At 41.7% G+C, this 27,422-nt stretch overlaps 1 protein-coding gene and 1 long non-coding RNA gene across 2 annotated transcripts in view; both read left to right on the forward strand.

Annotated features, from left to right (window-relative positions):
• Window positions 1–14,438, forward strand: part of angpt4 (angiopoietin 4) — a 78,947-nt gene extending 64,509 nt beyond the window's left edge. Inside the window, exons 4-10 of the mRNA XM_084062895.1 lie at window positions 7,691–7,775; window positions 8,057–8,204; window positions 8,619–8,731; window positions 9,735–9,836; window positions 10,164–10,330; window positions 12,358–12,491; window positions 13,989–14,438. Coding sequence (XP_083919021.1) covers window positions 7,691–7,775; window positions 8,057–8,204; window positions 8,619–8,731; window positions 9,735–9,836; window positions 10,164–10,330; window positions 12,358–12,491; window positions 13,989–14,149 — 910 coding nt within the window. The 3' untranslated portion in view covers window positions 14,150–14,438. The remainder of the gene's footprint in view (window positions 1–7,690; window positions 7,776–8,056; window positions 8,205–8,618; window positions 8,732–9,734; window positions 9,837–10,163; window positions 10,331–12,357; window positions 12,492–13,988) is intronic.
• Window positions 14,439–22,905: 8,467 nt separating this feature from the next.
• Window positions 22,906–26,285, forward strand: LOC311049346. The gene is made up of 3 exons (XR_014601190.1): window positions 22,906–23,005; window positions 25,177–25,482; window positions 26,035–26,285. It is a non-coding gene; the product is annotated as an uncharacterized lncRNA (long non-coding RNA).
• Window positions 26,286–27,422: the final 1,137 nt, after the last annotated feature.

A 27,422-nucleotide genomic window follows, 5' to 3' on the forward strand; every position in this document is an offset into this window, starting at 1 on the left:
CAACAATTGGGATATTTCCGCAGCTCTTCATCACATGAAACTCCCTTTGTGGGAAAACAACAAAAATGATGGCGCTTACGCAAAAAAACAACCAACATTTCCTTTTTATGTTTTCTGAACGTGAAAGTGAGAGGACCACAATCAGTCACTTTTTTATGACTCAGTTTTGTTTTGCTCAGCTAAATTTTCACAACTAATATAATAATACGCATCAGACTCAGGTTTCTGAGCATAATGAATTTTATCGGATAAAAAAGAACGCATAATGAAAAGTATGGACTCTGTGTACTCTGTGTGTGTGGGGTAGGCCGGTTCTGGAGAACCGCTGATGAAACTGTCTTCACACTCAACACTGCCATCCCTTGGGGCGCCAGCAATACGGACGCCAAATGTGAAGTCAATTGGTTGGAAGGTTCTCGAAATATGAAAAGGACACACACACAAGCGCACACAATGTATCAATTTATTTTACATAAATGGAAATGACTGTGCACGTACACAAGCATGTGTGTGCACGTGTGTAAGTGCGAGAGTGCGTGCGTGCATGTGTGTCCTTTGCATATCTGGTGAACCGTCCAACCAGTTGTCTTCACATTTGGCATCTATATTGCTGGTGCCCCAAGGGATTGCAGTGCTGGGTGTGAAGACAGTCTAATTGAGGAAAATTATGAGCATGCTTATCGTTGCACATGTGCACGCGCGTGTGTGTGTGTGCGTGCACGTGTGCGTGCTTGTTTGCATGCGGCTGTGTGATGTATGTCAACATGGTTCTGATCATGCGTTAATATCCAGACACTGATACTATAACTGTTACAGTAAAGGCCAGGAGTTACTCTTTTCTGATTGTGAAAGAACTGGTGTGTGTGTGTGTGTGTGTGTGTGTGTGTGTGTGTGTGTGTGTGTGTGTGTGTGTGTGTGTGTGTGTGTGTGTGTGTGTGTGTGTGTGTGTGTGTGTGTGTGTGTGTGTGTGTGTGTGTGTGTGTGTGTGTGTGTGTGTGTGTGTGTGTGTGTGTGTGTGTGTGTGTGTGTGTGTGTGTGTGTGTGTGCGTGCGTGTGTGTGTGCACTTTCAGTCTATATACACTAACAGCTCTCTGTAGATGTATCTCTGGCGTGTTTCTCAATGACAAACTCAGGAACTCAGGACAGATGCATTTGTCATTAGTGAACCAGATAATGCGCCAGAGTGGATGATTGGCCCCCAAGAGCAGTAGCCTAAGTCTACTTCGTAAATTCTTGATTCTCCTCAAAGACCCATTAAAGAAATTGCTTTGACCTCTCAAGTAGAGTGAGACTATTTCATAACATCTGTTTGTCCTCTTGTCCTTGTTTCACTGCGTGTTGTGGTAAAGTCTGTTTATTGCTTATAAATGAAGTATTTGTGAACTGTCCTACCTACAGTACCATGACTCAAAATGCAGATGTATTTTCACTATCGTGGAGCATATACTATATACCTCTAAAGAGCCATCATACATTTCTGTGTTTCCTTCAATCCATAAAACCTCAGTTCATAACTTCAGCATTGATCCTATCCCTTCAGGATTAAAAATGAAATGTATCTAACTTAGATGTTATGATTTGTCATCTAAAAAGGCAACATAGCTTCTACAGAAATACTCTCACTTTCCTGAACATGTTTCAGTGTACAGTATACAGGTACAAATTAGTTTGTCTTGTCACTCCTAAAGTAACTTTTTTGAGCTACCCATGCCACAAAGTACACTCTTCTTTTATTTATTTATGTATTGATTGATTTATTACTGGATGGAATGTGTCCTGTGACAATCAAAAATATCACAGCTTTGTAAAAAAAACGATTAAATTCTATTAATTATACTGCAAGTTCAAACCCCACAGTTTTGCATCACAGCTAGTGAAAAGGCCAAGATCTTCAGCCAAATCTCTGCAGAGAAGTGTAGATTGCCTATTGTATTTGTGCAACCTCATTTCAAGTGCCCTGGCCTGTCCCCTCAGCCGTCTCTTCCAACTCATTAACTCATTTTCTTTTGTGGCATGTTCCCAGAACAATGTAAAACTACTAGAGTGGTTCCAGTCCATAATATGGACTAAACATCTGATCCATCTAAGTACTGTCCCATATCCCTGCTCACTGCCATCAGTAAAGTGATGGAATCCATCTAACTATATAAATGGCGAGCAACTTCCGCACCCTGGGTGCGACACCCCACAGCTCTGTTATCGAATAAACAACGCACCGCCAGACCACATGTCGCCAACTGACTCGCGACGGCGCCCGCACTGAATTTACGCCTCGCGTAGGGGACATCTCACTGATCACTACACCTTTTCCACCGCGCAACATAATTAATTCTACTCACCAAATGTCGGACAAAACGGAAGGGGAGGCAGCTTCGTACCGTTTACCGTGCGCACGACCTCATCAGCACAACAGCAGGCAGCCGGTGCGGGGGCTTTTTCCTTTTTTTCCCAAAAAAATTTTTGGTCACCATTTTCTCCAGGCACCATTTCTGGTGTAACGCCACCGCCAGCATGCGCTGGCTTGCGCTGCCATTGCACTCTGCCCATCTCCTCCACACCAACACACACGCAGCTCCTTTGCTTCAACCCCCCCCCCCCCTTCTTACGTACCTCCTTTGTTCCACCCAGGCCGTTACTTTCACTTCACTCATGTCTCGATCACACTATGTCCGTCCTTCACGTGCCATGTTCATCCCAAACACAAAAACAAACAACTCGGGTTGCCAAGTTCAGGTTGCCAGGTCCTCTAAAAACAAGCGCCAGAAACAAGCAACCACCTTCATGAAAAAAAAAAAAACACCAAAGGGCTCCGCCATGTTCCAGGGGGGTCCCCGCGCGTCCCAACACTCCACAGGGGGTCCGTAGACCAGCAGGGGGTCCGCGGGGGTCCCCCTCAAACATCAAAAATATATTTTTTCCATTTTTTTTTTTTTTTTTTTTTAACTTTTCCACAGTTTTACTCCAGCAATTTAACCGCCATGTTCCAGGGGGGTCCCCGGCCCACTGGGCCCCGTGCGCGGCTGGGGTTGAGGGGGGCGTAGCCCCCCGAAACTCTAGTTGTTCATAAACAACTACCATCTCGTCCACCATGACCGAAAAATCCAATAAATAATATTCAGAAGAAATCACAGCACAGCCATCCTCCTCACAGTTTTGTGTGGACGTGGAGCAACATTCTTGACAAAGGTGGTGAAAGTGTGTATTGTTGAGACCAGGTCTGGTGTAGCAGAGTGGCTCACAGCCTCAGCCTGATGACCTTAAAGTCTAATATCTCCTGGAAAACATCTGAAAGTGGGCTGATGCTTGGAAGGTCACCTTCCAGCCCAGCAAGTGTAAGCGGCAGCCAATGATCCTGTCCAGAAAGAGGAATCCATCTTGTCCAGATCTCCTCTTTGGGAGCACTAAAATCAAGCTCAGTGAGCAGATGGAAGTTCTGAGACAGAATGCATTGACAGAAAACTCAAGTGGACCAGCCATCTGTCTAACATAACGCAAACGCGCTGGTCAACATCTAGGAGCATTGCAGAAGCTGGCCAACTAACTTGATGCTAAAGGCACAGCCACCATCTACTGTACAAAACCAAAGTCAGGAGCATCATGACATGGAGTACTCCTGCCTGCATGGATGGATGTCTCACTGACTTCTCTTGGGCAGTTAGATTTCATTCAGGAAAAGCCCTTAAAATCATTGGTGTGAAGAACTATGCCCTTAATCGCCCATAATCGCAGAACTAAGTTCTAAGCCATCGCAGAACAGTAGCGACAACAATTGTTCCTTTCAAGACGCCCATTCCCAAGTGTCCAGAAGATCTGAAACCACTGCTACCCACATCCCTTACTTCAACTGTCAGAGAGTAAAATTGGCAGTAGTAAATTCTCTTATTAATACAAGTTGTAATATACCTACATTTGGAAGAGTCATTTTGAGCGACTCAAATTATTAGTACCAATCATTGAATACCAATATAATAATCCCGCCCACAGACATGTTTGGAGGTGTTGAGCACAGTTAGGAAACCATGCAGAAAGCTCAAAGATGTGCATGGTTGAAACGGTTCCATGCTGTCAAACCATGCACAAATAGAAATGCAATTGGACCAGTTATTACCGTCCTTAGAACTGTTGCATGGTGCCGTGGAGAAGCCCTATAATACTGTAGTTCATGGGTCCTCAACAGGCGGTCCAGGACCTCTAGAGGGTCACTCAGTTAGCACTACAGGGCCAAATCGTTTTGTGCGAGGAACTTTTAAAAAAATGTTTACATGAACAATTTGAACCCTAGCATCACTATTCTGGGGGGAACATTAGCATAAAATAGCTGTTCTACAAGCTTGTTGTGAACTTGTAGAACGGCTATTTTGTTCTAAGAGATGTTGTGTAGACTGTAGAGGGGAAAAAGAGCAGACCAATTACAAAATCAAAGTTTACTAAGTATTGAGGGTTTAAGTGGTTAAATGTCTGAAAATACACATAAACATGAATCAGCATATTAATAGAAAAGATCATGTGTAAACAAACTATCTATGCAATCTAAGAAAAGGTTTAATATGCAACAATTGCATATAGTAGTGTAAAGGGGGTCCCCGCTTATTCTTTCTCTCAGCTAAGGGGTCATTGGGCTGAAAAACATGGAAGACTTCTGCTGTTGTTAACACAATAATAGGTCTACCTAAAAACTTACTACAAAAAAAGTAACTATGGCATTCCAGGCCCAGCCAACAACAATGTTGTTTTTTAGAGCATGTACCACACCTGTCTCCACAGAGACAGAGCAACCAGGCTATGGAGAAACACAGTAGGAGATATATGTCACTCTTATTAGTGTTTTAGGCCAAAACTGAAATGGAGACATTCTGATCTTAGCTCTGATTCCTCCCAGAGAAGAGGACTTAACAGTGGATGTTTTATTGTAGGGAAGCTGTGGTTTAGTTAGACATGTGCATAAGTAATGTGTGTCATACAGTACAAGGACATTCATATTGTACACATCTATACTGTGTATACTCCACACACACGCACACACACACACACACACACACACACACACACACACACACACACACACACACACACACACACACACACACACACACACACACACACACACACACACACACACACACACACACACACACACACACACACACACACGCACACACACACTCAAAAGTCCTTCCTTTCTAAACCACAGCACCATAAGCGTCATTGACTCCCCATAACTCTGCATTATGAAAACAGCTCCCTGGGAACAGAGACTCAATTTATGTTTCCTTGTTCATATAGAGTTCACCATGTTGAAGTGATCGCAACCAGGAGCCGATACTGTGTTTCTGACTGGAGTAAATAACCGCACGCACACACACACACGCACGCACGCACACACACACACACACACACACACGCACACACATGCACACACACAAGGCTGGTGTAAAAGCAACATAATATTCCAGTTAGGCACATTTTACATAATAAATGTTTGGTTTGACACCACTTTGAGAACCACTACTCTTTGACGCATTCTGACACATTGTGAGCTTGTAGATCTGCCATTTTCAAAAAATCTTGTATGGGGGTCCCTGTCACAAAATCTTTTCAGATGGGGGTCCACGGCCAAATACTGTACATAATAACTTGGGGTTCGTTGACATGAAAATGTTTGAGAGCCACTGCAGTATGATCATCATGTGACCTCAAGTGACCTCAAGTGCAAGTCGGTCAAACTAGAAAGATGTCTTCTCTGGTCTCATAAACTTGAAAGAGTACATTCAGTGCCCCCACCCTCGCCACGTTAAAACCACACTCAAAACCCACCTTTTCAGACTCGTATTCCCTACCTAATTCAACTGCCCCTTTTACCTTTAAAATGTTTAAAGTTTAAACTTTAGTTTTACTCAGTTTTTTACTATTTTTAACTAATTATTTTACTAATGAAGTTGTTTTTATTTGTTTTGTTTTGTAAAGCGACTCTGAGTATTTAGAAACGCGCTATAGTATATATTGCATGTATTATTCTTCCTAAAGACGCAAGTCCATTCATTGCGTTCTTGGCATTGAGAAGCAGCCAATGTGATTCTATCTTCAAGCACCACTACTGCACTCCTCTGTTCCATTATAGTCTTCATTCAGAGCCAGCTTCACTGTCTCTTGTGTTCTTCTGAAGACTCCTCTCATGTTCTGATCAGGTTTCATTTGTTTGGCTCCCTGCTTGTTGATTCAACCATAGGCTCAATGTCTATTTTCAGTTGCTGTGTTTAATTCAGCTATGGAGATAACCAAGGCCAATGTCTGTCTGTACAGGCAGGAATAAAGACCAGGCTGTTAATCTTTGTTTTGTTAATTATTGTAAAAGGAAAGCGGGCAGTCCTTCTCAGCGTTGCAGTTGTTCTTTATTTAGTTCAGTTTAGTAAGCAGATCGGGTGTAGGCAGTGTAGGCCTGTGGTTCTCAAACTTTTTCATGTGGACCCCCAAATTGATATGTATTTGGCCATGGACCCACATTTGCAGCTAGTCTTCTAGCTTGCCAAAAGCAATTACCCCGCACAGTTTTTCTGTATATATATATTTTTTGTGCTCCTAGTATTGTATAGTATTCCTTGTATAGTATTGTATGCCTTTATGTCTTGATGAATTGAATACATAGGTCCACAATAGAAACAAGCCCTCAGAGCTTTTTGTGTTATCCTTTTAGCATTATTTTATAACTGTACATCTGTAGTTTTTGCAAACTATTAATAAAGTATTCAATCAATCAATCTGAAAAGATTTTGTACACGCTGAGTTACAAAACGGTGAGGGTCCATTTTGGTTCTTAACTATCAATCATTTAGCTGGGGACCCCCTCAAGGACCCCTGGGGGTCCCAGACCCCACTTTGAGAAGAACCACTACTCTACTGTATGGCACTTCCTGTCAATCCATGCATGTCCTGCACATTGCAGTTTGCACAATGTTGTTCGTAAATTGTACATTGTAAATAGTGCTGTCCATTAGGCAGTTTTGTAGCCTTTAAACCATCCCGGTCGCGGAATTCACATTAGCATGTGTATTCTGCAATGTGAATTCTGCGACCGGGATGGTTTACCAGGCTAGCAGTTTTGCACACCAGACCAAAACAAAGTCCTCTCTGTTAATTCAGTGTTTTGGGATGTTTCAGCTACAGATACAATCTACAGTATATAGCCTGATATCTGTACTGTCATGAAAAGCGGTAACTGGGCTTTTTTTTTTTTTTTTTTACTGCATCTGAAGTTTACACCAATCTCTTACATGAACATTTTTGCTTGGAAGCCTCCCCCTATAGTACCAACTAAACAAACAGTCAGTTTGAAACTGACTCTATAGACATAATGTACATAATTATCTGTGTGCCCTAAAGTGACCATTAACTTTTTCTCATATCCCAAGAACAAGAAGAATGCAAAAGCGCTGCTTAAATGGTTATTTAAATTTTAATGTCACCCCTTCTTTCTTCCATCTATGTTTGATTCTCTCTCTCTCTCTCTCTCTCTCTCTCTCTCTCTCTCTCTCTCTCTCTCTCTCTCTCTCTCTCTCTCTCTCTCTCTCTCTCTCTCTCTCTCTCTCTCTCTCTCTCTCTCTCTCTCTCTCTCTCTCTCTCTCTCTCTCTCTCTCTCTCTCTCTCTCTCTCTCTCTCTCTCTCTCTCTCTCTCTCTCTCTCTCTCTCTCACAGTAATCTTGAGAGTAAGGTTCAGATGTTGGAGTCTCAACAGAGAGGAGAGCTAGAGGACATGAGAGAGGAGAAGACAAGACTCCAGGTACTAAAGAACACATTGATGACACCAGTCATGCTCAGCAATGTCATGTCCCTGGATGTTCTGTGTATAACCCGTTTAGTCAGAGAGAGAAACATGCTCTTTTTACCTACAGTAACTGCTGTTAAGTAATGGGACAAAACATAGAAAAATGGAGATACAGATAGAGTTTCAGCAACTATTATGGTGATTGGTGATATAAGAGTAAATGCTAAATCTACTTGCCAATATATTAGTAAATGGTGTAATTTAAAGGGTAACTAATGGCGGTGCTTTGTGTTTAGACTCTTGTGAGGACTCAGATGGTGGCCATTGAGTCTTTGGAGAGACAGTTGAGAGCAGCCAGCAGTAACAACACAGCACTGCAGAGACAACAGGCTCAGCTCATGGAGTCTGTTCGCACTCTGATTACTATGGTGTCTAGCACAACAGGTAATGATGTGAACACAACACACACACGCGCGCACACACGCATGCACGCACATGGGCGCACGAACGTATGCACGCACACACACACACACACACACACACACGCACACACACACACACACACACACACACACACACACACACACGTGTACACAGACAGACACACACACACACACACACACACACACACACACACACACACACACAGACAGACAGACAGACAGACAGACAGACAGACAGACACGCATGCATGCACACACGCATGCAGATAAACACACATAGTATGCATAAAACCACAAATGTATTGCTAATATTCCTGTGTTGTGCGTGTGTGTGTGTGTGTGTGTGTGTGTGTGTGTGTGTGTGTGTGTGTGTGTGTGTGTGTGTGTGTGTGTGTGTGTGTGTGTGTGTGTGTAGGGCCTCCGGTTGGGGGTCAGAGGTGGAGGGACTGTGCTGAGGCGTACAAGGCAGGACACTCCCTCAGTGGTCTGTACCACATCTACATAGGAAACATGACAGAGCCCATACAGGTATTGTACACCATCTACATACATGTTCATTTGTACATAGATGATAATAATGTTATTTAAAGCACAATTCCTTGACCACTTACCCTGATTTAGTTTGACATAATCTTCCCTTGATGAATTCCTCACATTCTAAACCCCTGTGGAGGCCATAACAAAAGAAACGTCCCCAATTAACCAGAACTTAGCCTCGATCTCCAGGCTTAACTAGACCGATTGGGATTGGCGACAGCTGGAAACGCAAGCCTCTTTGATCTATGTCCCTTATTATGCCCATATATGGAGATATCTGGATCTGTCTGTGTCCCTTTTATGCCCATTTATGGAGTTCCATGTCAGCAATGCCCAAATATGGAGTCCAGGGCAGTCTATGACGCCATGATATCAGGGTACTCCATATTACGGGTATTTGTGGAATTATCAATATTCTCGAGATATGGGGTCGATTGGTCGGGCGACTCTGGAGATGCGTGAAGGACAGATACACATTTCCATTTATAGAAGGATATAATCAAACTTCCCTTTGAGACATGCCGAAAATGTCACCAATGTGGTTCGGCTAAAAAGGAACAGTCATAGTCCAAAACTCAAATGTTGTTATCTGTGAAATTGCGGGGTAACATATTTATATAATTATTATTAATAGAATTATTATTATTATCAAGGGCGCCGATACTGCGGGTGCACAAACTCTGCACAAACTCATCACAGAAAAAGAAAAAGAAAAAAACACTGACATCTTCACTTCATGGAGAACATTTTTGGTACCAAATTAACCAAATTAACCGCATTAAAGTAACAAAAAAAACTAAAAAGGTAACAAACCCGGGAAATAACCGCAAATTTACTCGCGCACGCGGACCGGCCGCGCATGCACGAGCGCACATCGCGCGTGCGTTGCGCACCCGCGAGTGCGTACACAAATCGGCGCCCCTGATTATTATTATGTATTAATGTGTTCTAAGTCTGCCGTCTATACAGTAAGCGTGTGTCCTATAATGTGAAGGTGTACTGTGACATGGAGACAGCTGGGGGTGGATGGACGGTGTTCCAACGACGAGTCAATGGCAGCGTGGACTTCCAGAGGTCCTGGATGGAATACAAGATGGTGGGCATCTCCGGTCTCTTATGTCCTCTCTCTGTGTTTCTTTGTCCCTCTCTCTGTGTCCCTTTGTCCATAACTCTGTCTGTCTGTCTGTCTGTCTGTCTGTCTGTCTGTCTGTCTTTCCTCTTTTCTCTCACAACACTTAAGGTTCTAAAACTAATAAAAACTAAAATAAAACAAGCTTTTTCAATCAATAAAAACTAAACAAAAGTAGCAAACTCGCTTACAAAAATGATTAAAACTAACTGAAATTGAAAACATGTCAAGTCAAAACTAAATAAAAACAAATGAGAAATTCAGAACAATAATACCCTCCCTCCGTCCCTGCAGGGTTTTGGGGATGCGTCCGGTGAACACTGGCTGGGTAATGAGCTGCTGTACCAGCTGAGCCTCCAGGGCCAGTATTCTCTGCGGGTGGAGCTGAGAGACTGGGAGGGAAACAACGCCCACTCCCACTACGACCGCTTCAGCCTGGCCAGCGAGAGACAGCAGTACCGGTACTGTCATTGATAAACGTTTGAAGGGCTATTTAGATGGGATATGCATATCGTTGCTGTCGGGCAGAAACCTTGTACTGTATGTCCAAAACCTTTTCAGGAAATGGAAAAAAATAACTCCCAATGGATCCACAACTACATCCATGGTTGTAGTTATTATTATTTAGTTACAAGCTACATGTTAATACTTTACTTTTCATTGGTTCAATATTTATAAACCACACACACACAAACAATATCTACAAGCTGAGCTTGTAGTTCTGCTATGTTTGCTACTTTTGTGTGATACTGTATGACGATTAATTTAAGAAAAAAACACAAAAAGATGAAATACAGGGATACAAGGTTTCTGCCATGTAGATTTCAGACATCATGTGGTCAGTCCTGTGACGTTGGTTATCGCCACATTTGGGCAAGGTGTTCGCCTAACCCGAACACCATTGGCTGCATTAAAGTTTTAAAACATGTAGCCTACTTGGAACCGCTTGCAAGAAACTTGGCACTGATCGGTTAAGGGATTTGCCCTAGATTAGCCCCAGACACACAAACACACACGCATTCACACACACACCAAATTAAAAAAAAAAAGATTACTTCTGGTTCATACTTGTGTATTATCTAGTGGTTTCATTGTTGATTGATACAGTAGGTATAGCTCCACTGAGATTAAACATGCCTTTCTATAAAGAAACACACACTAGAAAGCATAAACACATTAATGTACTGTACAAAATGTGCTGTGTCATGTCCAGATAATTACACAAATCACAACAGCAGAAGAATTTGTACAGTATTACAATCCTCAGTATTAATTTTACTCTGAATGTAACCAAATGGGTCAGTTACATTTGTACTCTGGATTTTACAGTACTTAAAATTGCACTCTGTAGCTCAACTGCCATCTTGAACTATGAGGGTTAAACTTCTTCTCTCAGGAGGTAGTTGCTAGTGAGGAATGTTTAGTCGACCGCCTCAATGGTTGGTCCGGAGGATCAGCCGCCACCGTGCTGTCGGGCAGAAATCACCGTGCTGTCGGGCAGAAATCTCTTTCAACTTTTCATGTTTTTTTTTTTTTTCGTAAATGAATGCCCGACTTTGTCACGCAAAAGTAGACACCGGCTTCGAATGCTATCAATGCATTGAATGGGAGATTATCACGTTTTATCAGACCATTGAATGGGCGAAGTAGGCGAGCTACTGTCTACCCCGCGATTTGTCAGACCATTCATTGGGCGTAATCAGGAGCTACTGACCTACCGATGGAGGCGGAGCAGTCCCCACAACAATATTTACGATTCTGTCCATATCGGTACATAACTCGAACGGCGCTGAGTAGGCACAGGCGAGCGTCGCACCGCTCCGGACGGCAACTCAGTCGCCTTAGCTCCTTCGGTGGCCCGTCACGGGGCTCCAGCTCGCCTGAGACTGCGCGCCTCCGTCATGGTCCGAAACCAAAACAACCAAAACCAAAACCGAAAGTAAACTATTTAAGTCATCTCCGTCGGTAGGTCAGTAGCTCCTGATTACGCCCAATGAATGGTCTGATAAATCGCGGGGTAGACAGTAGGTCGCCTACTTCGCCCATTCAATGGTCTGATAGAACGTGATAATCTCCCATTCTATGCATTGATAGCATCCGAATCAGGTGAAGTAGAAGTAAATAGCTAATCTACAGTTCGGAACGCATCGCGATGCGACATGTTGATTGTAGACATGCGATTGTAGATCTGCTATTTTTAAAGTGAAAGTGGTTACGTGTGCCTACAGTATATTATAAATCCTGAAACAATGAAAAGTTATAACAAGACAAGACAACAACTTGTGACTAAATAATAACTACAATGGTCAAATTGGAACACAGGTTGCTTTTTTTCCATTTCCTGAAAAGTAACAGTTTTTGACAAGGTTTCCACCCGACAGCAACGATATACATGGTTACACACACACACAGATATAAGTGTTGGCTTGTAAAACAGACAAATCCAATGTGAAAGATGACAATGTTCTCCCTTTGCTGCGGTGTCCAGGTTGTATCTGCGAGGCTACAGTGGAACAGCAGGGAAGCAGAGCAGTCTGGCTGCCCTTGGCACTGGCTTCAGCACCAGAGACCAAGACAATGACAACTGTGACCACTGCAAATGTGCTCTAATGCTCACTGGAGGTAAACACTGTACTGTACTGTACTGTACTGTACTGTACTGTACTGTACTGTACTGTACTGTACTGTACTGTACTGTACTTTATTGAACTGCATTGCACGCCACCACTCTGTTCTGCACTGTGCTGTTCTGAAGTGGTCAGTCCATAAAAAGTGAAACACCCATGTCCTGACTACACTGTCAATGTCAACATAATCAGCTTTATAGCTCTTCTTCCAGGTGATTTGGATAGCTGTTAAATGTAATTTCTGTGGTCAAACTTGAACCTCTGTAAGAAAATGATCCCGCTCATAATAGTCCTTTAAACTCAAAGGGACGCGCAGGGAGAGACACAGGGGATGTTGGAGCAGTGTGGTCTGCTGTGCTACGGTATGGAAATACAAGAACACAGTGTGGTGTGACTGTCTGTCAGAAGTGTTCATTTCACTTTAATTACTGTTCCCATCTCCTTCGTTTTCATACAAAACATTCACAGACTTGCAGTGATCTGGGCCAGAGTACATAAAATCCTCAGTTAATTTATCCACTTGTAACTCTTTGAATGCACAAATGTAACCTTACTTTTGTGCATTCTCAGAGTCGCATTCCGTCGCATTGTGAGCTTGAAGATCGGCTATTATTGAATAGCCTCTCTCTCTCTCTCTCTCTCTCTCTCTCTCTCTCTCTCTCTCTCTCTCTCTCTCTCTCTCTCTCTCTCTCTCTCTCTCTCTCTCTCTCTCTCTCTCTCTCTCTCTCTCTCTCTCTCTCTCTCTCTCTCTCTGAAATTGGATTCAGGAGATTTAGTCACCAGCGTGTTAACACTATTAATTTGTTAAATATTTGTAAAACTCACAGACAGACCAATAGCATTGATGATTTCTAAACTAAAGAAATATGAATATACATGGTTTCTATCTGGCATCTATTGAGTAGTTAGTTAAAGTCATGCAAACCTATTGGAAAGAGGCTACCTGTTTGTCTGTCAGTATGTGTATTATGGTACTGTACTGTCTGTACATTTGTGCTGAAAACACCAAATCAAACTTGGGCTCAAACACACTACCAGCAGGCCCGGCTACGGGCTTTAGGGGCTGCAGACCAGGGCACCAAACACCTAGCCAAAAAGAAAGAAAGACCGGACTATTGCAAGTAACGGCGTCAAAGTGCTGTCCGTGGGCTGCCAAAATAGCACTACATTGTGCGTAAATGCATCGGCAGCACCACTTTCCTACTTGTTGATGAGGCAAAACTATTTAGCTAACAAAATCTGTCCCGGGGGGTACCGAACCTGGTCATAGCCCAGGGCACCACGCCAATTCGGCCCTGACTACCAGACCCCTTAAATGAAAGGCAATGAGCCACGTGTACAACTCTAGATTGCCTTGTTGGATTTCAGATGGCTTCATCATTAGAACTTTGAAAAGTCTTTCCAACACATAACCTTACTGTATTCCTCCCTCCATTTTATCATCCTCTTCCTCTCTCCCCACTTCTCTCTCTCTGTGTCATCTCTCCTTCAGGTTGGTGGTTCGACGCCTGCGGTCTCTCCAACCTGAATGGCATCTACTACACCGTGGGCCACAACATAAGGAAGCTCAATGGCATCAAGTGGCATCACTTCCGAGGTCCCAGTTACTCCCTGCGCTCAACGGCCATGATGCTACGGCCGTACGACTTCTGAAAACCACCCTTCTACCCTGTGCACACCACAGCGTGCCCCCTGGAAGAGTTCCCAAACACAACATTAAAAAACATTTATTCTGGGATGGTACAGCCCTGACGATTCATACAAGTTCCAAAGGCACCCCTATGGTACACTGCTGATGGTATGGTCTTCAAGGAAGTGTCCTAATCAGCCTACATGATTGTACAATCTTGTGACTTCCATCCACAGTCCACTGGTACGGTGGATACTGTCACTACATGTCACACAACATAAGTGTTGCGACATGCCACACAACACCTTTGTTTTTGCCTGACCTCCACAACTATAGGGCAGGCGGAAAGGATTCAATCTTGAAAATGAAGCCAGCGCTGCAGTTGTCATTAATGATCCAACAACTGCCGCTGATTCTCCTCCGGCTGCAGAACAATTTTCATTCCACTGAAGTCAATGGGAACTTGACCCGACTTTACACTTGGTTTTAATAACTTCGTAAACCTTTTCATAAAGATTTTGTTTTCAATCGCTAGTTTCAAGTCTTCTTTCACACAGCATTATATGCGTTTTTGTAAATTATGGTCCATTCATTTTTTATTTGATGATAAAGCAGGGTATGCTTTCGGGGCTTGTGATTGGGTCTACTGAGTGAAGACCCACCCTAAGCTCCCCTTCACACCAATAGCACTCTGCTTTTGGTTGCACTCGCGGACATTTAAAAAAAACGTTCAAAACGGGTCTGTAGAAACCAATGGGTGACGTCACAGTCCCTTCGTCCAATTTCTGTGCTATGGGGGTAAAAAACATTTTGATCAAGGACATCACAAGCTCACGGCTTCTAGCACTGAAATGATGGCACCTATGACTTTAGAACAACGCGCCTCTCTTCTGATACTCTGCCATGATGGTACAGGACTTCTAACAACTTTCTGATCTACTGCACAGTAAAATCCTGCATGTTAATTAAAAATTGTCCTTTAAGGATCCTTTTGGATGATGGTGTGGTGGTCCCATAGCCTAACCAACCTTCTCTAAACATTGGATCCCTAGGAAACCCATTTGAGAACAATTTTACAATACTCGAACCATGGTAACCATAATGAGTTGTGCATACTGTGCTTTCAGTTGTTTCTTCTATGCCCTGTCTCCTGCCTTTCTGCACTGAATGTGGAACAAAACCATTGGAATGTTTAAGGACAGTTATGTTTCCTTTCTAAGGAGGAAAAAGCCGGACAGTTTGGACATTATGCCGGTCAATTATTCTTCAAGCGTGGGAAAAGAATAAGTGATGATGAGTAGACTAAACATTGTGCAGGGTTTGAAAGTGAAGTAACAATGCCTGAATCACCAACTTTCATTGATTTTACACATACAGCCTTTCATGTTGCTTTCACCACTGTGTAGGTTTTATTGGACAAATTACTGAATCAGACAGGCATGCAGTCACACAGATAGAAATGTTGCATCCCCTGATGACAATAAAGAAGCATCAAGTACACATACACACGAATGCACTGCATGAAACAGGAATGTGATAAAACAAATATTGATACTGTAATGTGTTCGTTTTTCCAAGTGTCTACACATTTCAAATATATCCAGTCATCGCTACTATTACTGTTACAGGCTAGGAATTGTTCTTTTCAGATTGTGATAGAACTGGATCGCGTTTGCTTGTACGCATGCGTGCATGCTTGCATGCATGCGTACAAGCATGAAAATGTGTGGTAATAAGACATAATGTTTTTTTTCTCTCGCATGATTAAGTCAACGAGGTGTCGTTATATTGATTACTCATGTTTTTACGTTTTAAGAGACAAAAAAAGGAACATCCACTGACATAATTAACACATACAGTTTATAATTCATTTGCAATTCAATGGCTGTGTGTATCATTGTGTGATGGAGTAGTAATTAAGCTTTATGTGTTCTGAAACAAGTTATTTCTCTGTGTCTTGCGCTTTTGTATCACGTGACATTCCAGGTTATTTTTTTGTTTTGTATGAATCTAATAAAATGCCGCCTCATTATGTATGTTACATTGAAGATAATGTTTCTCTTTTGGTCTTAAAAGATGCACTTTATGAAGAGAGTAGTGAGGTACATATAGTGTATGGTTAATCTTTTCTTTCATTGTTTTTAGAAGATGCGTTAGAGAGTAGAGACGTAGAGTTTTATATACTGTATATATATATATATATATATTTATATATATATATATATATATATATATATATATACAGTATATATATATATATATATATATATTGTCTATGTGGAAGAAAAGCTGTCCTGTCAAGTGTAAGCAGTACAGTATGCGGTTTTATTTTGTATAATAAAATAAAATGTGTTCAAACCAATGTTGTTGTCTGACTAAAAAGGCTAATCATTTCTAGGCTACTTCATTGGCGAACAAAATATACCTTTAGAACATTGACCACCCCAACAATAACAACCTTTTTCCTGTACATCATTTACATCAGGAGATCAGCTGCAGCTCTCAATCACAACAAAGGACTGAATCTAATGGGGACAAGAGATTCAAGTGAGTGGGAAATACTTGTAAGTTTATAATATGTCGATATTGATGACCAAGCTAATTACGGTACTCAGCCTATGTGCTCATACTTTTTTCATACTCTAAACCCTGCAAAGTGAGGTAGGAGGTCAGATTGAAAGAATGAAAGAAATTAAAGAGGAATAATGGCCTTGAGGAATAGACAGAGGTGTTGCCACCAAGCCATTAATAACGAACCAATACAGCCACCCTGTCACAACTCACAACCTTCAAAAGCAAGCCACAACATCAACCCCCTTTCTTTTTCAACAAACACAGCCTAGCATGTGCATGTACCCTGTCATAACTCACAACCTTCAACAATAACAACAACAACACAACAACCACAGCCTAGTATGTGCATGTATCTGTCACTGTCACGACTCACTAGTACCTTCAACAACAGCCACAACACAACAGACACACTGTAGATTCACATCAGCCCTTAATTCCAGAGCTTGAAACAGTCACTGAACCTGTTACATTGCCACCCAGTCATTAGGTCCCAGCGTCCCACATGAATAACATTAGTACACAACACAACACAATATGACAACAATAGAGCAACAGCCAGCCTGAATCACACAGCATACAACACAATCATCAGCAACAACAGCCGCAGCAAAGAAAACAAAATCAGGTTCCTACCTTGAGATGTCTTCTTCTTGGCCAGGGTCAAACTTTGGAACTCATGGGCTGTACTCATTGTAAAGCTCCCTCTCTCTAGATCGTCCTCGGGTGAGCCCTCCAGCGGAGTCTCCAGTCATCTCCATCCTCCATACATCTGGCTTGCTCACCATCAGTACTTTCCTTCTCTGCATCTTTCTCTACACTCCAGTGACCGATGCCCGTGTGTTGACTCCCATAGCACTAGTTTGCTGGCTGAGAGCTCGATGGCAGTGATTAGCCTCATTCTCCTGCCCACTTGAAGACTTCTCATTCAAACCGTGCTAGCCCACCATACGCTTGTTGATAACATGCTCACCCCGGTTGAGGTTTAGTGGTGCACACAGCATACTGGTGTAGCACCAATCCAGGGACTTCTGTAGGGCAGGCTTTAGGGCCCAACATTCACAGCCGTATGAGAACAGACTCTATAGTCGCTGAAAAGATGCTGCGCTTGATAATGGACATGCCATTCAGAGCCCTCCATGGAAGCACTTTCCTCACTTTAAAGGTTTTGCTCTGTCACGTTGACCCATGAGCCTAAATAGGACCACAATGGAAACAAGTCCCCAGGACTTTTTTGTGTTATCCTTTTAGCCTAAACGTCTGACTGTTCCTTGTGCTGTTTACATTCCTGAATACTGACTAATAAAGTATTCCCCCCCAAAAAAGGTATTTAAAGTCAATTATTTATTTCAGTGCGTTGTCACCCTTTGTCATTAAAGGTGGATGGCCGGGAGGGTGTTATAGGTGATAGGATAACATTAGTTTGTTGTCATTGGAGTCATCACCTTGGCTCTGGTACCTGTGTACATGGCTCCTACGGTCTGGAGTAAGTTCGGAGGAACACCATAAGCTTTGAATATCTGAAAGAAAGAAAGAAGGAAAGAAAGAAAAGGAATTGACCTATGCACGTATACTGTACCCTGTCACAACTCAATACCTTCAACAACAACCACAACACAACATACGATACACATCCTAGTCAGTCACTGAACATGATTCATTGCCAGTCAATGGAGCCGCTGTAAAGTTGGTTTTATGTTAGTTAGTTGACAGATATTCATTCAACCACAGCCCTACAGAGGACCATCAACAAAGTACTCTCTATTATGATTAGTAATAGCATTTAGTAACACTAGGATCAAATCCCGGACGAGCCCTTCCGGTGTCTCTGCACATCACTCTCCCTCTTCTCAGTTCATGTCGACTTTGAAAGAAGTACATCAAGTAGCCTTCCCAGCTAGCGCCAAACGTCGATTTCGGATCCCGCTGTCTCTCAGCCTTCTGTCAGTAAACTTGGTAAAAACTTCTACATAGCTGGTTGACTTTTCCAGTTGCTCCACTAAGTCCATAACTTTTGCCTTTAAATGTGGTCTGGAAGAAGAACATGCACAACCTCAGCAACGACTAGCAGTCATTGAAAATGATGCACCATAGACAGACTGCGTTCACCTTAACCACGCGGCCACGACTTCCTCTCTGCCCTTTAGGCACACCGGATCAGCAGGTTTTGGTAAAGGCACCCACACCCCAAGCAACATTGTAATCTTCAGTATGTGACTGATGGGTTAAACTGACCCTCCTATCTCCATTACCTGCAGCATCTCTGACATCTTTAAGAAAGCCATGAGTGCAGCTTTGTCAGAGTAAAGACACCAGGGAAAACAGGGCTTATTGGTCTAGGCCAGGGTATGATTATCGCTTAGGGTGCAAGAGGCCATGGGTTCAAATCCATGACGAGCCCTTCCGGGTCACCCACGTTTCCACGCGGGTTTCTGAATTGTCATGCTTGTGAGCAGTTTGGATTAAAGATGTTTTTTTAAATGGTTGGAAAATGCTCTGGTCACACACTCAGCAGTCTTGAACGTAATCTAATTGATCCGAGAATGAGATTGCAACACACCACAGTGTACTTTCAAATATTCTTCAAGAAGATTATGCATGCAGTAAATTGAATATGGCTTGATAAATACACCTTCAGTAACAGTGGCGTCGTTAGGGGTGGGCTTCGGTGGTTAGCCACCAATGTTTTGTCCAAAGCCACCAATAAAAAAAAAATCACCCTAACCTAACCCTACCCCTAACCCTAAAACCGAAATAAAGTAACAAAAAACGGGGGGGAAAGCACCCTAATCCGCGAAATCCGCGAAAAAAATCGCGCGCGCGCGGGAGGAGGGGCACAGTGCCCGTTGCCTGCGGGGCTAAGCCCCCGACCTAGTAGAGACCTAGCGACACGTCTGTTCAGTAAAGACATGTCATCATACATAGTCGGCAGGATCCTGCACAGGGAGGCCCCAGTTAGCCTGGCATGGCCAGACTATTAATCTTGTTTTTTGTTTTGTTTTTTACACTGGCATATTCGTCTGGTTTCCAGGCTAAGCCCCAGTACCTTTCAATATTTACCACTCTGCCACGACTAACAGACGGCACATCGCACGCATGCGCACACACGCGCGCACACACACACACACACACACACACACACACACACACACACACACACACACACACACACACACACACACACACTCCAAACATTTAAATCTTCAGAATATGACTGTTTATAGCCTCCTATCTCCAGTAACTGCTGCATCGCTGACATAACCCTTCAAGAAAGTCACATCACATGTGCATCATGGCATGATGATCATGCAGCCGTGTCAGACTGAAGATGGCAAAGCAAACAAGGCTTGTTGGTCTCGGCCGTAACTGTACTCACCCCAGTTCCCACTAGGTGGCAGCAGAACCTTTTTTATTGAAACGTTACATCAGTGGTTCTAACCTCGCGTCAGCAGTCTTTCCACCTAAGTGGTTCTAAGTGGTATCTGGGGACCCATGGGTCCTTGGGGGGATTCCAGCCTGGGGGTCCCCAGCCGACGGGGGAACATTTTGGCTACTTTAAATACTCAAAAATAGCCAATCTACAAGCTCACAACGTGATGTGTTGTGAGCTTGTAAATCTAAATTTAAATAAGCTTGTAGAGTGGCTATTTGTGGGGGGAAATAAATCTTGAAAATGTGTCAAATAAAATTAAATGGAATAGTTTGTGATTTTTTTAACAACACCAATCTTCTCTTATTGTCAGACCTGTGCCTGCCCCCAGCCCCTCCCCTCTCCTTTTTGGACTCTGATTGCCTAGAGTGGACTCACCTGCGGATGGCAGCCGTGCGTAATCAGAGACTATTTAAGACTGTGACAGCTCTTAAAGGTGTAGTGAAATGAAAAATATGTTTTTCACACTTTTAGAGCATATCCGTGGTCATCATATGGGCATACCTAACAATAGATGCAAAAAAAAAATGAAAAAAAAACATTTTTGTGTATTTTTATATCCAAAGTCCCTAAAAAGCCAATCTTAATTACTTCCTGTAAACGAAAACGTGCTGCGTGATGACATAACGCAGCCTTCATGAAAATAAATGAATCTTGATTACGTTCTTCAAACACAGCTGATTTTAATTACAGAGATACTCCGTTTTGAATCTCATTGAAGATGAGTGTATTACTCATTTTAAACTTCATCTGCACACTAAAATATGTATCTGAAAACATTATAGGTTAGCCAGGTAGTAGCAAACGTGCTTCACTGGCCGTCTCTCTCTCACTTCTTGTAAACAAACACTAGCCGTGTTACGCACGACTGATCTGATTGAGATCCAACGTCCCATAGCCTGAAGGGATGGGACCTTCTGATTGGTTTAGAGTCGGTTGAGCCGGCGTTTCAGACTGAACCTTCAAAATAAAATGACCGAAAATGTCACTGCAGTGCGTCTTTAATGCTGGATCAATATAGCGTCATGGTTTGGCTTTCTTTCGAGTCCCCGTGTTTCCCCCATGGTTTCCCTGTTGTAAAGTAATTTGCCCTGTGTCTGTGAGGTGCACCTATGTTTGTTTTCATTATGTTTAAGTAAAGTCGTCGTTAAACTGTCCTCCTTCTGCCCCTACTTTGATGTTGAGTTACTGCTCATGGGTCGAATTACATCCGGGTCCCTGACACTTTAATCCGCACGTAATCTTTTCAGGTGGGGGCCAAAATACAAATTAATTTTGGAGGTCCTTGATATGAAAAAAGTTTGAGAACCACTGCTCTAATTTTGCATGTTTGTCAGAGGTGGGTGGTTGGTGAATCTGATGCGTGTATGACCTACAAGTTCAATCAGTAAAACTTCAAATAAATGTATTATGAATGCAAAAGCGTTGAAGGAGAAGGGGGTAAAATATTCCTAATTTCCTAGTAGTAGTAGTATACCCCCAGGACAGGCTGATCATTCCAACAAAGGTTCATGAAAATCTGTCCATTCAATTATAAGGCAATGCAGAATATACAATAGTAGGCCTAAACCATATAATAATAATATCTGGAATTTATATAGCACTTTTCTAAGTACTCAAATACGCTATACATGTGTGAGGGGGAAACAAGATCTAAGGTTAAACCTAAAGGAGAAACACCTACAGTAGTTGGAAGCCAAAATTGAGAAACTGAGATTGAAGTAACACTTGGTGCACAGTGCTGCTGCCTGGTGGCCAGAGAAAATCCTTGTCTCTGTATCTTTATGCAAACCACTGATAGCTCTCATCCTGTGTACAGATGGCAACTTGCAGACTTTCGGGTGGGACATGAAAATTCAATACAATTATGTGATTAGACCGAGAAAATGTATATACACTTCAAGTGCAGGATGAATCCACATTTTATTTTAGTTTTCCAAGAAAAGATAAAATCTAAAATACAGCTACCTAAAAAACACATAGTTAGTTAGTTAGTTACTTACTTACTTACTTACTTACTTACTTACTTACTTACTTACTTACTTACTTACTTGCTTGCTTGCTTGCTTGCTTTCTTTACTCACCTACAGTACAGCTACTTGAAAACAGCTTTTCTTTAATTGTTTGGGAAATATACTGCATGTAGCCCATACAGCACAAGACATTATGTGATAAAACAAACTTAAACATTGATTTACACGGTGTCTTTTTTTAATTGGAACAGAACATAATTTAATTGGACACACAGTTGACTGGTATTCAAACTTTGATATTACAACATTATATTAAATATACATTCACCCTATCACATTTTGGAATGAAAAATCTTTTTTTTTCTCCTCCAAATTGCACCTTGGTATTTATCTCTCCATTTTACAGAGGTCTACCTCTGCTTTAAATACATATAGTCAATTATTCAACATTCATCTGAGTCCGATATTTTTGTGTTGTCTGTTATTGTTTTTTTGTTCGCTTAATTTTGTACATTGTGATTTTAAAAATGAACAAATCTGCAATTTAACAAATATATAGGCCTACATGATGGTGAAAATTACATTTGTGAATAGATGGCAAAATCATATTTTTCTACCTACTGTATCTCTCAAAAGTTTATACATTTTCTTAAACATCTCTTATTTATTGGATGTGCCCCTTAGAGAATCAAATGCAGAAAGTGGCAAAGAAAGAAAAGAGTGAGGGAGGGTGGGAGGAAGAAAGAAAGGGTTGGGTTTAAATATCTAAAGCAGATATAGAAGCAGATAGGTAAAGAAGCACAGAGACAGTGACACAACAGCTGGAGCAAAGCAGTGGAACACAGTCTAATAGCAGTCTGCCAACATGAGACTGCTGCTGTTCATCACTCTGTACACAATGACAGGTAAATACCTACTCTCACTTTACAAGAAAAAGAAAAATCACATTCACTAAACAGTACTCATCCATTTTAGAATGCAAAATTAGGTACTTGATTTGATTGCTAAATATTTATCTAAAATCCCATATGATGCATCTTGATTCTTACACTTGCTTCATTTAATTTGTGTCTCTTGTATATGTGATGTGAAACAATTCAAATGATGAAAATATTAAAAGTATAACATTCTACTGTGACCTTCTCTAGCCCTCATGTCAATTTACTCTTGGAGAGACCCGCAGCAGAGGTTCAAATCCACGTGGTGCATCCGGCTTTGTCGAGCGTCCAGGGTTGCATTGCTCATGGGACGGCCTTGCACGCCGTGCAGGAACCTATTTGACCAGGAGCACGCGCAGGCACATGCATAGATTTAAAACAACTTTAAATTCACACCTCAACAAAGTTTACAAAGGCTCCCAACTCACACTAGGTGAATTAACATAGGAATGAGCCTAGATGCATATCAATTGTCCATTGTGTGACCTGTAGTGTAGAATTGATTCATGGACTGATTCATACTGCCCTCCTAAGAAGTGAATGCAGGGTCATGGGTTCGAATCCCGGTTGGGACATTTTGACTGAACTGGTGTTGGGGCTGAAATAAACAGTCAATCAAGGATAACTGAATGTTGGCCAGATCATTAATAAGTTAGGCCAAATACCTGTATCTATACACATATGTGTATACATGCAATATAGACCTGATTTGTATGCCATTTCACTTTTGCGCGCGTGCGTGAGTGTGTTTACAGTTTTTTACTCCCTGACAACTCTCCTCAAACTTCCATTTTGTTTCAAGTTGTTTATTTCGCCGTTTTACTTACAAATAATGTATCAAACACCTGTGAGTCTCGCAGAGGCGGGAAAACTGGATTTAAAGAGCCCACTTCACCTGAAGCTACTTCTGATCTAGGGAGCATCTGACAATAACCTGCATTCACGGAGTGTCTACCTTCTAGGGACTGACAATTACACCTTATTTTGTGTCAACTCTTAATTCGTTGTTTTTCATTTTTCCACCCTCCATTTTGTTTCTGAAACGACGCCTCTGAAAGGGTTGGGTTTAAATGATGTAAAAGAGAAGATGAGGAAGCAGCAGAAGGTAGAAGCACAGAGAAGGACACTGATACAACAGCTATAGAGCAAAGCAGTGGAACACAGTCTAACAGCAGTCTGCCAACATGAGACTACTGCTGTTCATCACTCTGTACACAATGACAGGTAAATATACTCTCACTTTACTAAGAATTGTATTTCACTAAACACTACTCATCCATTATGGAAAGAAAAACTGGGTACTTGCATTTGATTGTTAAATCAATCCAAAGTCACAGATATTTTTTTTTTGATTTGCATTTGTTTAGGCCTAATGAAGAAATGTGTCACTTTACTCCACCAAAACCAGGCTGTTGGAATAATAGGATATCATAGAAGCACAAGAATGATACAATTCTCAAAATTGTAATGAATTCTAATTAGCAGATGAAAGTGTATAATGATAATGAAAATGAAAAGTATTTTATTGTAATTTTGTGTATTCGTTACTGGCATATTTACTTTAGAATCAGCTTTAATTAAACATATTTTTTTAAATAGATATCGTAGTAGTGTTGATAATATGACATTCATAGGTACATAATACACCATAGGTTCTATGTACTGAATAAAGACGATAGTCTTAATGATGGATGTTTTTAGTTGAAAATAAATAAATGGCTCAGGGGTGATGTGGAACAAATACAGTATACTGTCACAATATGCCTTTTGGGGAGTGAGTGAGTGTGAGTGTTGCATGTCACTTTAAGAGGGATGGCATGCAAACAGGTCTTAACCCATTTAGGGCGGGAACCCCTATTTGTAACTATACCTTTCAAGATGGGGACCATTTTGGGGTTGTTGTTGCAATGTACAGTATATAGCAACATAATTCTCTTGCATTTTTTTAATAAATATTTGAAGTTTTCCAGAAAACGTTTTATTTAGAAGGCGTTTTTAGAATCGGCCAAAGGTCTAAATTAAGCAGGACTTAAACCCAGCTGTTGTATCACTGGTTTAGACATTAACAACCCTAATCTTAGAAATATGTAACTATATTTCTTAATCTTAAACCATATTTCTCTTATCCTAATTGGCAGGCTGTGGCGTTTCCTTCAAGGTGAACGGATGTCCTGTTGTCATTTTCACATGCAAATACCCCCAAGGAGAGAAGGAAATAGAGGAAGTACAACTCTGCAGACGAAAGACACTGAAGCACTGCTGTGATTTTTTGTTAAATAGTACAAAAAGTAATTTGTGGGAGCATAATGACAGATTCTCATTTTTTCACGACAAAAAAAACAAACATCTCATGGTGGCCATCAGAACTCTTCAGAAAGACAGTTGGACCTACGAGTGTCGTCCCAACACAACAAAAGTACTTGTGGAGGTGGTCATAGATGATGGTAAGCGACATTAAATTCATCATCTAAAAAAAGAGAAATTCTCCCCGGGACCCAAACTAGTGAAAATAGCCGATCTACATGAAGCTTGTAGATCTGCTATTTTCACTACTTTGTGTAGATCTGCTATTTTCACTGCTTCTTAAAAGTATTTTCTTTCCCTGTAATTAATGCATTTTTTAATGGGATTCTTAAAAGAAAAAAACAGTTTGAGTTTGTTTTTAACTTTCATTTTTATTTTTTTGAAAATCTTTTGAAATAATGATGATAATGATTAAAAACAAACTGTAGGAAACAAAAAACTAAAGGGGTACCTATTCACTCACAACCCATAAAAATTGGACTGCGACCCACATATGGGAAACATTGATCTAAACTATTACTAGAATAATCTAAACTAGAATCTTACTGATCAATGATAACAGAATGGCACTGAATAACTGATTACATTAACATTTGTTTTACATCCAGTTGCTGTCATGTTCACACAGATTGGGTTGGATATGAAATAAGCAACATTGTAAATTAAATGATCTCCCCTTTTTTCATTCACAGAGGACAAAACCTGCCCAACACCAATCAAATCCAATCAAATTGCCCAGACAGGAAAAGAAACCACCATTACCTGCCATTATCCAGATGGCTTTAAGAACGGCACCCAGTACATCTGTCAAGGAGACCATGTAGAGAATTGTACACGCATAACTGAACAGGAGGGGATCTCTCTATTAAGTGTAAATGATGTCCTGAATGTTAGGATCAGTAAACTGCATTGGAAGGACAAGGGGTTGTACTGGTGTGGGGTGCAGGTGACTGGCAACTACAACTACAGCATACTGATAGAAATCACCCATCTACAAAGTAAGCAGCAAAACTTGAACCATTTTAGCTCTGATTTAATTGGACACAGGCGTCATGAAACTGAGTGAAAAAATCTGGGGGCTGATGGCACAAAATCCAACTGCAAAGTGAGCAAACCGTTGGAGGAACTCCCAAATTCAGTTCCCACTAATAATAAGATGTGTTTATTAAATATCCAATTACCCCCTACTAGTTCATCATTCATCTAACACCTAAACACTAGCGTCCCTATTCTGGGGGTGAACATTCGGAAACAAAAAAAAACAGATCGACAAGCATTGTCATAGTACTGAGTCAGTACCATGACAAATGGGAGTCCAGGCCAGTCTATGATGACAGTACTACTACTGACATCATAGGCTGCACCAGCAATTTCACGGTAGATTTTTACTTTAACATTACAAGCAATTCACACACTAAATATGATCATGTGGTAATGTGGCCTTGTTTTTTTGGTTTTGTTAGTTTTTACAAAACTGAACATGTTTTGTATAATGGTGCATTTATATAGCACCTTTTTCCAAAGCGCTTTGCAATGTGCATTACTTTCACCCATTCACACAATGTGATGCAGACTAGCCAGCACTCAGAACTCCTGAATCGTTGCCCTCCACACCCTCCTGTCTGCATCAGGGTCTTAAGCTCTGCCGTGTTGTTAGCTCCACTGTCACGTATGTGGTGGGCCTCTTTCCCTTCCTGGCTTTGCCCTGTTGGCACCCACAGGGTCGATTTGCTTGCCACCAGTTCCGGGGGCCTCACACAGTGCCCAGCCAGCCTCATCCTTCTCTCTCTGACTTTGTAACTGACCCGTGGTAGGTCCCCGTAGAGGACCATTCACGGCTGAGGAAGCCATGCAAGGCAACAACCTGCCTCCTCGGGAGCAGTTAGGGGTGCAGTGTCTTGCTCAAGGACACTTCAACACTAACCCAGGGGAAGCCAGGGATCAAGAACCTTCCGTTTCCCAAGAGTGGCCACTCTACCCCCTGTAGACAATATTGTAATTGGTTTTATATTGAGAATCCCAACATAACTCTTGGGGAAATCCCTAGATAAAACAAGTTCAATTATTATGTCCCTGCCCC

This window comes from Gymnoscopelus microlampas, assembly GCF_963454915.1.
Source record: "Gymnoscopelus microlampas genome assembly, chromosome: 7".
Classification (NCBI taxonomy): Eukaryota; Metazoa; Chordata; class Actinopteri; order Myctophiformes; family Myctophidae; genus Gymnoscopelus; species Gymnoscopelus microlampas.